At 45.7% G+C, this 12,273-nt stretch overlaps 2 protein-coding genes across 2 annotated transcripts in view; one reads left to right on the forward strand and one right to left on the reverse strand.

Annotated features, from left to right (window-relative positions):
• LOC111972154 (F-BAR domain only protein 1-like) overlaps positions 1–6,268 on the forward strand; it is a 40,876-nt gene extending 34,608 nt beyond the window's left edge. Inside the window, 12 exon segments of the mRNA XM_070446133.1 lie at positions 909–960; positions 1,202–1,329; positions 1,466–2,473; positions 2,660–2,766; positions 2,899–3,067; positions 3,188–3,302; positions 3,402–3,557; positions 4,071–4,203; positions 4,310–4,506; positions 4,703–4,767; positions 5,317–5,484; positions 5,599–6,268. Of these exon segments, the coding sequence (XP_070302234.1) occupies positions 909–960; positions 1,202–1,329; positions 1,466–2,473; positions 2,660–2,766; positions 2,899–3,067; positions 3,188–3,302; positions 3,402–3,557; positions 4,071–4,203; positions 4,310–4,506; positions 4,703–4,767; positions 5,317–5,484; positions 5,599–5,627 (2,327 nt within the window). The 3' untranslated portion in view covers positions 5,628–6,268.
• A 2-nt stretch (positions 6,269–6,270) lies between these two features.
• LOC111972155 (DNA-binding protein RFX2-like) overlaps positions 6,271–12,273 on the reverse strand; it is a 58,746-nt gene continuing 52,743 nt past the window's right edge. The window contains 3 exon segments of the mRNA XM_023999038.2: positions 6,271–8,760; positions 8,868–8,910; positions 9,103–9,256. Coding sequence (XP_023854806.1) covers positions 8,645–8,760; positions 8,868–8,910; positions 9,103–9,256 — 313 coding nt within the window. The 3' untranslated portion in view covers positions 6,271–8,644.

The following is a 12,273-nucleotide window of genomic DNA, read 5'->3' on the forward strand; positions in this document are numbered from 1 at the left end:
ACTCTCTCCACTGTTTCTGGCAGCATCAGTAGTACTCTCTCCACTGTTTCTGCAGCATCCGTAGTACTCTCTCCACTGTTTCTGCAGCATCCGTAGTACTCTCTCCACTGTTTCTGCACCATCAGTAGTACACTCTCCACTGTTTCTGCACCATCAGTAGTACACTCTCCACTGTTTCTGCCCCTTACCATGTACTTTATCATTTCCATATATTCTATCAGTGGTAGGTCATAACTGTTTGTTTCATATGGTATTCATGCATAGCATACTGTTACACCACCTTTAATGTTAGTGATACAGCCTCTTTAATCCAGGCTGTATCACAACCAGCCGTGATCGGGAGTCCCATAGGGCGGCGCACAATTGGCCCAGCGTCGTCTGGGTTTGGCCGGTGTAGGCCGTCATTGTAAATAAGAATTTGTTCTTAACTGACTTGCTTAGTTAAATAAAATAAATAAAAATGTTACTCCCAGTCTGAAGTGATGTGAATGTGATTTACCGTGTTGCTTCTGAATAGGCTTAACAGTGCGTATCCGTCCAGTGATAAATCGTCGAGGTGGCTGACCTTGGCTGAATGACACTGTCTATTTGTCACGCCTCAGGTCTGTCTGGAACATGGTTTATTAGTGAGGGAGTAGCAGCCTGTGATGCTACAGTAGGAGGCTATTTGTGGGGGAAATGAGCAGACTGGATTAATGATGAGTGCCTTGATTAAAACCGTAGCGTAAAGCGCTGGGCTGATGTTGCTTAGAGAAGCCAGGCTAATGGCTGGTATTTATCTTTATGGAAGGTAATGGGTATTCCCTTACGGCTGCCCTCCATCAGCACTCTAGCTAATCACATCTCTCCCTGATTGGGGAGCAGTCCCAAATTAAACTTCACTAAGTGTGTGTGTGTGTGTTTTGCAGAGGGAGAGCAGGATGGCCTATGCAGATCCACCTCCAGTCCAGATCCCAGTAGGTGAGTGAATGTCAGTCACACTCCAGTCCTCCCCTCTCTCTGTCGTATGTTTCTGTGAGGTGGAGAGACGCTGTGTGAGAAGAAGCCAGCAGATCTGATGACAGTACTGCATCATCTGACATTATCTCTGGTTATGCTTTTTATTAACTTCTGGTAACGTATTATATCCCTCTCTTGCTCCCTCGCTCCCTCACTGTCTCTTTCCCTTTCTCATTTCATCTGTCTCTCACCCACTCTCTAGGTTGAGTTCTACTGCGTCAGGCTCGGACAGTCTCTTTGGACCTCCTCTGGAGTCGGCCTTCAAGTCAAAAAGCTTTGCTGGTAGAGATCAGCTACAGAGAGCAGAGAGTGTCTTTGGTGCTTCTGAATGTAAATACGGTTTAAAGTATTATGATGTATTAGTGATAGGGACAGAAGTTTTTCCAGTCAGTAAAAACTCCTGATCTTATGTGTGATACATACTGTTTTAGGTAGTAGAATGATCATCTCCCCTTGTTCCCTCCAGATGCTGCCTTCTCCTCTGACTCCTCCTCTCCTGAGAATGTAGAGGACTCAGGGCTGGACTCACCTTCCCATCAGCCCCTGGGACCCTCCCCTGAGCCGGCTGGTTGGGCAGCGTGGCCGTCAGCAAGTCAGAATAAAGAACCAGCAGGACTGGGCAGGCCAGAAGACCCCTTCCTCACTGTCTTTAGAGACCCCTCCCCGGAACACAGCCCCCACCCCCAGGACAACCCTGCCAGTATCTGGGCAGCTGATCCACGATCCTCCCGCCCCCCTCCAGACATGGACCCCTCAGCCCTCTGCTTCCCGGCCTTCTCCCAGTCCTTGGCCCCTCCAGAGCTGGACCCGGCCCTGTGGAGCTGTAAACACATCCCTCCTGAAGACCCCTTCCTGGCTGCCTTCGAGAGGACCGTCACCCAGGAGACCCTGCCCCCCCCTGACGCCTGGGCCCCCCCACGCCCGCGCCCCTCCAGAGACGGAAGGGGGATAGAGGTACAGGGCGACTCCTTCTCCGGCTCCCTCAGTGACAGTAAAACCCTCCCCTCCTCCTGCTCTCGCAAGGACAGGGACAGGAAACGAGACCGTAGTGCCCCGCCCCCAGAATCACCTGACGATCCATTCGCCATCACTATGATTGGCAGCCCCACCCACCAGTCAGCCCTAGCTGCCGCGACAGGAATCCTGACCCACGTCGTCAGCAGTAGTAGGCTGACCCCCAACTCCAACTCCCTCCCATTATCCCATCCTAAGAAGGAGCTGGTGCACTGGAACTCTGTCCACAACCCCTTCCGTGAGGGGACCTCGGCTGGGTCTCTGGCCCTGGGTGGAGTGGTCCGGGAGGGAGGGAGGAAGCACCGTGAGTCACGCAGCGAAAGCGAGCCACGCAGGAGCGGCCTGCCTCTCACACGGCATTCTGGGCCACAGGAGGACCTGTGCTTTTCTACTGATAAAGACCAGAACTGCCTGGACCTGAACACATCACAGCCGCCCTGCAACATGGGCTCACACAAGGGTATGAATGTTGAACACTACACTACTGGCCTCAGATGTCTATGCACTAGCTATATTTTGAGATTGGATTTTCTAAATATATTTTCCCAAATGTACAACTATATTTCACTCTATTCAAAACCCCACTCTGTCTTTTAGACAACTTCCTCTTGTCTTACAGGTTGTAATATTGGTCATGTTCCTCTAGGTTCGAAGCATAGCTTCAGGCAGGACAGTGCAGAGCTGCTGGTGACAGCGCCTCCCAGACCAGCCAGAGCCAAGCGGTCCTCAGGCAGACTGAGTGGCTGTGAGAGAGTGAGTGTCTTCAGGAAAATCAACCAGACTACAGAAGCTCTGGTCTGGTCTCCCAGATCTGTGCATTTCACAGCTATAAGCCTGTAGACAACTACTTACTCTAACTGTTTACTTTGTCCTGTGTGTCTTCAGTCCAGGTCAGTGTGCTCGTCTCCTCAGCCGGAGCCCAGCCCAGACCTCACCTCGTCGTCCTCCTCCAGCCCCAGTGAGTGGGTGGCACAGACACGCGCCCCCAGCCCTGCCAGAGGTGGGCAGCCCTCACCCCTCTCACATCTGCACCAAGACCATGCGCCCCTACACAGTTAGTCTGAACACAACACTTTTTAAACTCGTTTTTTTAAGATACTCAATAGCATAAAGCACTTATTCATAAGGACATTGTGCCTTGAACTTGTCATAGACATAGCTATTCTTCCCACAGTGCATCTGTCTCGCGGACCGAGCCCGATCTCCCTGAGCACCCAAGAGTTATGGCCTGTGGCTGCAGCCATCACAGAATACATCAATGCTTACTTCAAAGGTGGACAACACAACCGGTCAGCATACATAAGCCCTCTGTACACCAGATCCAATGTTATTACCTATTATACACAGGCCTGCTGAAAGCTAAGTGTGTGTATGTTTTTCTTCTCCAGCTGTCTGGTGAAGATCACAGGAGATCTCACCATGTCTTTTCCTGCTGGAATCACTCGTATCTTCACTGCTAACCCAAACGCCCCGGTCCTCAGCTTTCGATTGGTCAACATCTCCCGGGTTAACCACTTTCTGCCCAATCAGAAGCTGCTTTACAGGTAGCTTAATATGAGCTATGGGATTGGTTGTGAGGTTATGATATATAGACCGGTTGCGTGACAATGTCACGCAAATTATGCACACACATCGCAAGGGTAGAAGGCTGTGTTATGATTCTGAATGATCCGATAGCTAGCAACAATGACAAGACGCTGCCATGTTGGGAATCATAGGAGGCTTGTTTCAGATTAGTTTATCTGGTTCTTGATACCATGTCTTGTTTTGAGGTGTTTTGGCTTTAACCAAGTCTGACAATACGGCTAAAATTTGCTAACTAACAACTGTAACAATGTAACAAAGTGCTTATTGTGCAAATGTGTTTTCAATTGACATTTAGAGAGAAATATAGTTTACATGTTGTCAATAATCCTATGATTCGAAGCCAACCCAGTCTGTTTTGCCCCGAAGATGCACACGCATAGGTTTTGTTGCTAAACAACACACCTGTCTACAGATTGCTGAAATGGTAAGATATATATGTCTCATTCTCCGGTTTGTGTTATTCTCCACAGTGACCCCTCTCAGAGTGACCCAGACACCAGGGACTTCTGGTTCAACATGCAGGCACTGAACCTTTACCTGCAGAGAGAGGCTGAGCTCAACCCCCTGGCCTCCTACTATAACGTGGCCCTACTCAAATACCAGGTGACTGATGAAGTACAGTGGTACTCTTACCCTCTGTCATCTGAAGTTACACAAAAGTCTTCCAAATGACAGCATCAACAACCTCTCCCAACTCTGTTCCTCTCAGGTGTCGTCCCAAGACCCTGGTCGTGCTCCCCTCCTGCTGTCAGCAGAGTGCCAGCGTAGTGGCACGGTGACCCGTGTAGCATTGGACTACCACTGCTGTCCGGCCACCGCCCCCTCCACCCAGCTCACTGCTGTGCAGGTGCTGCTGCCCCTCGACCACACCGCCACAGACCTGCAATGCCAGCCCCCAGCCTCCTGGTGAGTTAGGGTGGGAGTGGGAGGAGGGAATGAAAGGGGGATGTATGGTGGGCGGAGGGATAGAGGTATAGTGACAGTAGGAGAAAGGACAGACTGAAGGTCAGGGAGAAGGTGAGGACAGACTGGGAAAGACGGGGAGAAAGAGAGAAGAGTGGGAACTGGGTTGGCCCCACTGACCCTTTGTCTGCCTTCACAGGAATGCTGAGGAACGACAACTACTGTGGAAACTACCCAACCTCTCCCCTACCAACCACAGCAAAGGTTACTTGTCTGTCTACAGTATATCCACACCCATCTCACTCAATGGCCACATATCAGTCCTATTCTAGCAATATAAATTATAGTTAAGGAAATATAAATGCAGTATAAAGTTCTTTATTCCAAGTCTGGCCCTTGACTACATAATTGCATTGAGTGCCACCCTCTTCTCTATTTTAATATGCAGCCTCTATGAAGGTATCATTATCTTAAATATCAAGATTACCATATGAAAGCTGAGCCTGAGTGGAAGATGGGTCAGTGATAATATAAAGGAGAATTGGCAGGGATTATCATTTAAAAAAAACATTTTAGTCATTAAGCAGATGCTCTTATCCAGAGCAACTTATAATTAGTGCATTCATCTTAAGATGGCTAGGTGAGACAAGACATCACAATCGTACAAAGTAGATTTTCCCTCAACAAAGTATTTCTCAGCCAGTGTTAGTGGGAAAAGACAAGTGCCTTTTTAAAAATAACAAGCCAGTGTTATTAACTTGCTCCTGTTAGTGGAGGGGAACTGAAGAATGTGTCAATTGTTGGTTGTTCCAGGCTCTGGCACTCTGTGTGCCAGCTGGCAGTGCCTGGAGGTTCCTCGTGGACCTCCCCCCAGCCTGGCAGTCCAGTTTGTGGGCTCCGGGGCCTCTCTGTCGGGCATGGATGTGGAGCTGGTGGGCAGTCGCTACCGTATGTCCCTCGTCAAGAAGAGATTTGCCACAGGTACAGTAACACCATATGTTACTAAGCCTGGCCAATAAGATAGTGTGTGGGCCTTGGAGTTTCACAAAAGAATGTATAATAATGGGTTTCACCACGTTTGTGTCTCCTTTGCAGGGAAGTACATGGCAGGCTGCTCCTTGTGAGGAGCAGTAGGAGTGCCCAGGCCATTGATAGGAGTTCCTGGAGTACACATTGCACTTTTAGCCCTCTGGGCCATACTGACCTCCTTCCCCAGGAGGTAGAGGACAGACAGACTGGGATGGGTTTGACATTGGGACCAGACACCGTGCTCACTCATTCTCCTGGCTTTGGAGGAGAATGTGCACTTAACATGTGTATGCTGACCTGAAAGGATCAAGCTCGTTTTCGGACCTAGCCTTTTCTTTTTCAGATCTGCATTGTACACGCAATCCTCACCCTTTCCCAGGGGAGTGTACCCTTCTTTTTTTCTTGTATTGAATCTTGTTTGTTGTGTTTGCATTGTTCTGTGTGCCTTTTTATATCAGGAGTTTGAAAACTGGATGTAAGAAGTTGGTTTTATTGAAGAGAAAGAATATAAACATACTACTTACGTAATGTCTTGGAACAGAATTTCCATGGAAACTTGAATTTAATGTAAATAAGGAATATTTCTGCACATATAGACTGAATCATTGTGAGTGGTTACAGTATTAACACTTCATTGGCCTGTAAGACTCATTGAAAAATGTTAGTAAAGCTGTTTTTCCAAAATATACACATTTCATTTGACTTCCTAATTAATAAATGAACGTGGCCAAAAACAGATGGTTTCCACCAATTTATTACACATTGATCAGTACAAAATACAGTTGAACTATGCAGTTTGTTACAGACTGTATGCCCTCAAGCTAGGTAAAGTGTAGTCAAGAATGTTTAAAAATACATAAAAATAAGGGTTCAATATACTTAAGAAGAACCAGATTTAGTTCAATAAAAAATAATCCTCAGCCAAAAGTCTAACAGCATTACAAAAAACATTAAAGTTCACATAGAAATTACTTTCCAAAGCACTTAAAAAGGCAAAGTACTGTGACAGGCACGAGTTACAAAGAGCTCAGGATTCTCAAGCTACTACAAACTCTGAGGGGGGGGAAGTAAAATTCAACCAAAAGTGTTTAGAAAAAAAGTTCATGTCAATCAGTAATTAAATCAGTTATGTTTTCATAAATAGAAATGGAGATTCTCTCAATATGGACACACGACTGACGGTTAATTGGGCACTTACACCCCAAATATCAACACTGTTACAGTTAAATATTGTTGTGTTGACCATAAGACATAGAAAATGATCAAAACAAGACAACGTCTGCGTCACACACATACACACATCAGTCCCAGCCACTAAATAATCAAAGCAAGGAGGACATCCCCTTTTAAAAGCACAAACAGTACAGTATGGGAGGAGAGAAATGATTGGGGAAAGACCAAGTGCTGGATTCAATCCGTATTGCGGAAGATCCGCGTTTAAAAATGTAAAGGTCATTTCCGTTTACCGTGAATGCAGTCTTTGAACGTTGCCTTTCAATTTCAATCTTCCACGATACCGGTGTGATCCAGCCCCATGTGAACACAAAGGCCATTAATAAACACATTTTCTACATCATATTAAGAAATATATTTATGTATGAATGTTTAACAGTTTGTTGGTTTCACACAATCAGTCCTTCTACAGTACAATTGTACGGCTATATAATATGTAATCATCTTTAGAGAAACCGGCTCGAGCCGTTTACACTTTCATATATCGAGCAATAAACTAAACATGGATCAGGATATTCTGAATATTTCCCCCTCCAATCAAAATGGAACGAGTCCATTTGAGTAACGGTACCATTAGGGGGGTGAGCCACACTATCTGAACTCAGAGCATCAGTTGAACTGAACAGATGCAATTAGGAGTTTCCTTTTAAGGGTTTTGGCTTCGGAGGTCCAACACTCTTTCACGTTTTGGTAAATACATACTATTTTACGTCCCTTAAGAAATTCGACATACGGCTCCACAAAATGGATGCCAGACAGCTCCAGTTAACCCAGAAGGTAGATCATCATATATATATATATATATATACATACAATCTGGTGGTTTCCTGAACACAGTCCACCACTCTCCTTTCAGTCCTTAAAACATCAATCTAAAGGTCTCATCAATATAGATGCAACTGGCTTGTCCTAGACTCTGGGGTGTGACATCTAGAAACCCCCAAAGTTCTAGAGTCATGGATCAATGAGACCAGCATTGTGTGCATCCTGAAATTGAGTTGATGCCAAACAGCATCATAGAATAGTTACAATTTGGATGAAAACTGATATATATATACATGGAGAAGGTTACTTGAGTATGGGGGAGTTAACAGTGGCTACTCTTTTATAGTTGCCTCATAAGAACAGAGCAGAGCATAGAAAAGGAGGTAACTAATCATCTCATACGGCCAGGGTGTTAGAGGTCCCTGCCATCCCATCAACTATGAGACTAGGGTATTTTTTTCTGCATCAGGCCCTACTGACAGAGCCACGGGAGTGGCCGCGCTGGTGGGAGAGGGACAAGTCCTTTGGGTCAGTTGGTTGCATCAATGTGCGTTGAGGCAACACGTAGAATAATCCTATTACACCTACAGGTTTAAAGGTGCTTTAGAATGTCTGAGGTTCTGAAACAATACATTCATACTGCGGTAGAGGCACAGCTGAGGGAGGAGATAGACATCTGTAGTAGTGGTGGTTAAAGAGTTAGCATCTAAGGCACTGGAATTACACTATGGCACAGCTAATAAAGGATAAGAAACACACCACTCATACAAAGTTACATGTATCCAACATGGGTACTGCACAAAGTCATCCTTATTCACAGTTGCAAAACAGGAAAAAAACTAAGAAAATAAATTTGAACTGTATACCCCTGTCAGGTCAAACCAGACCCCCTTGGTGAGCATTCATTGTTTTCCCTGGGATAAAGAGTCCCCCTTTAAATACACTAACTTGGAGGAGTGGTTGGGTAGGGGCTGAGCCTGCTGCTCTTCTCTATATACACTGAACAAACTTGCTGTGTAGCAGGCTGGGCTAGCGGCTCAGTGTGCTGACAGGACCAGGAGAGCCCAGAGCTTCAGCAGGGCTCCTGAGAGAGGGTCACGGGCCTCATCTGGTCTCAGATCTCTTGCAGCGAGTGGTTGATTTCGATCCTCTCCCTTTTCACAGCCGGCTCGTTGGGCCCTCGGCCCTCGTCACTTCCCATGTCACTCATGTCGTCTGAGAAGGACGGGTCTGAGATAGAAACAGAGGTTAACAAAAAGGTAAGGTCTAAATTTATACCACATTGAGACATAGGGGACAGCAAGTCAAACACTAGGAGCCAGGAAGAGTAGACCAACCTTTATCCATGAGCATGGGCAGCATCGAGTTTAGGTCACTGAACTGTGTTTCACAAGAAAGGAGAAATTGTATTAGTAATGGGCTAATACAGATTTACATGCTGTCAACAGGCCATTTACCTATAACCAGAAACTCACCATACAACCTGGTGTGCGATAAAATATGCATAATTATTACGCAGGAGTTCCACAGGATAGCTCAAGGAAACTGGTACATGAAAGGCTGCCCACTCACTTCTCCCATGACAGCGATGGGCGTCTCTCCGGTTGCCTGGGCGACGCGGTGCTCCACCAGGTAGAACATGTACTCGTCGTAGAGCAGCCTGATGAGATGGAAGGAGCCGAAACTAGCAGCACTACGCAGGGTCAGGTCCCTGATCACCATGGAGCTGGAGGAGGGGAGAGAGGGAGGAGGCAATCAGAGAGAAATTACATTAACACAGCCCCAATGAGCTTCAATCTGCCAAAGCCACATGAAGCTAACCACCACAATTCATCAGCCTGAAAATACTACCACACCTTAGTGAAAATGCATACTGTATATATACAGGTAACTGCCAAAATAAAAGAAACGCCAACATACAGTGTCTGAATAGGGCATTAGGACACCATGAGCCAGAACAGCTTCAATGCACCGTGGCATAGATTTTACAAGTGCTGGAACTCAATTGGAGGGATGTGACAATTCTTTCACGAGAAATACCATCATTTGGTGTGTTGTTGATGGAAAACGCTGTCTCAGGCACCACTCCAGTGTTAAGTGTTCAATTGGGTTGAGATCTGGTGACTGAGACACACACCCTTTAAACCCCCTATGCTCCTTTGAGACCCCTCTTTCAAAGTCCCTGAGATCTCTTCTAGCCATGCTAGCCAAAATACTTTTTATACATGACCCTAAGCATGATGGGATGTTCATTGCTTAATTAACTTAGAACCAGAACTGTGTGGAAACAACTGCTTTCAAAAATACTTATTTTGGCAGTCACACACACACACACACACACACACACACACACACACACACACACACACACACACACACACACACACACACACAACACACACACACACACCACACACACACACACACACACACACACACGGTATTAAGACCCCTTGACTTTCCACATTTGTTACGTTAAATGCATTGAAATTATGGATTAAATAAAATATTTCCCTCAGCAATCTACACACAATACCATTTAATGACAAAGTGAAAAGTTTAGCCCTTTGCTATGAGACTCGAAATTGAGCTCAGATACATCCTGTTTCCATTGAGCATCCATCTACAACTTGATTGGAGTCCACCTGTGGTAAATTCAATTTCTTGGACATGATTTGGAAAGGCACACACCTGTCTATATAAGATCCCACAATTGACAGTGCATGTCAGACCAAAAACCAAGCCATGAGGTCAAAGGAATTGTCCGTAAAGCTTCGAGACAGGATAGTGTCGAGGCACAGATCTGGGGAAGGGTACCAAAACAATTCTGCAGCATTGAAGGTCCCCAAGAACACAGTGGCCTCCATCATTCTTAAATGGAAGAAGTTTGGAACTACCAAGACTCTTCCTAGAGCTGGCCGCCTGGCCAAACTGAGCAATCGGGGGAGAAGGGCCTTGGTCAAGGAGGTGACCAAGAACCCGATGGTTACTCTGACAGAGCTCCATAGTTCCTCTGTGGAGATGGGAGAACCTTCCAGAAGGACAACCATCTCTCCAACAATCAGGCCTTAATGTTAGAGAGGCCAGATGGAAGCAACTCCTCAGAGTCAGGGACTGGGAGGCTATTCAGGATCGAGGGAAAGATGAACGGAACAAAGTACAGAGAGATCCTTGATGAAAACCTGCTCCAGAGCGCTCAGGACCTCAGACTGGGGTGAAGGTTCACCTTCCAACAGGACAAATACCTTAAGCACACAGCCAAGACAACGCAGGAGTGGCTTCGGGACAAGTCTCTAAAAGTCCTTGAAGTAGCCCAGCCAGAGCCCGGACTTGAACTTGATTGAACATCTCTTGAGAGACCTGCAAATAGTTGTGCAGCGACGCTCTCCATCCAATTTGTCAGAGCTTGAGAGGATCTGCAGAGAAGAATGGGAGAAACTCCCCAAATACAGGTGTGCCAAGGTGTGAAAAGACTCAACGCTGTAATCGCTGCAAAAGGTGCTTCAACAAAGTACTGAGTAAAGGGTCTGAATACTTATGTAAATGTCTAAACCTGTTTTTGCTTTGTCATTATGGGGTATGGTGTGTAGATTGAGGGGGGTGAAAAGATTTAATCAATTTTAGAATAAGGCTGTAACGTAACAAAATGTGGAAAAAGTCAAGGGGTCTAAATACTTTCCGAAGGCACACAGTGGCCTCATACATACAGTACCACCCAAACGTTTGGACACCTACTCATTCAGGGGTTTTTCTTTATTTGTACTATTTTCTACATTGTAGAATAATAGTGAAGACATCAAAACTATGAAATAACACATATGGAATCATGTAGTAAACCCCCAAAAACTTTTTGCCATGATGACAGCTTTGCACACTCTTGACATTCTCTCAACCAGCTTTATGAGGTAGTCACCTGGAATGCATTTCAATTAACAGGTATGCCTTGTTAAACATAAATTTGTGTAATTTATTTCCTTCATGCAATCAGTTGTGTTGTGACAAGGTAGAGGTGGTATACAGAAGATAGCCCTATTTGGTAAAATACCAAGAACAGTTCAAATAAGGAAAGAGAAACGACAGTCCATCATTACTTTAAGACATGAAGGTCAGTCAATCAGGAACATTTCAAGGACTTTGAAAATGTCTTACAGCGCAGTTGCAAAATCCATCAACTACTATGATGAAATTGGCTCTCATGAGGACCACCACAGGAAAGGAAGACCCAGAGTAACCTCTGCTGCAGAGGATAAGTTCATTAGAGTTAACTGCACCTCAGATTGCAGCCCAAATAAATGTTTCACAGAGTTCAAGTAACAGACACATCTCAACTTCAACTGTTCAGAGGAGACTGCGTGAATCAGGCCTTCATGGTTGAATTGCTGCAAAGAAACCACTACTAAAGGACACCAATAATAAGAGATTTGATTGGTCCAAGAAACACGAGCAAAGGACATTAGACCGTTGGAAATCTGGCCTTTGGTCTGATGAGTCCAAATGTGAGATTTTTTGTTCCAACCGCCGTGTCTTTGTGAGACGCACGGGTGAACGGATGATCTCCACATGTGTATTTCCCACCGTAAAGCATGTAGGTGAAGGTGTGGTGGAGTGGGGTTGCTTTGCTGGTGACACTGATTTATTTAGAATTCAAGGCACAATTAACCAGCATGGCTACCACAGAAATCTGCAGCAATACACCATCTCAGACTGGTTTGCGCTTAGTGGGACTATCATTTGTTTTTCAAC

This window comes from Salvelinus sp. IW2-2015, linkage group LG13 (assembly GCF_002910315.2).
Source record: "Salvelinus sp. IW2-2015 linkage group LG13, ASM291031v2, whole genome shotgun sequence".
NCBI classification, from domain to species: Eukaryota; Metazoa; Chordata; class Actinopteri; order Salmoniformes; family Salmonidae; genus Salvelinus; species Salvelinus sp. IW2-2015.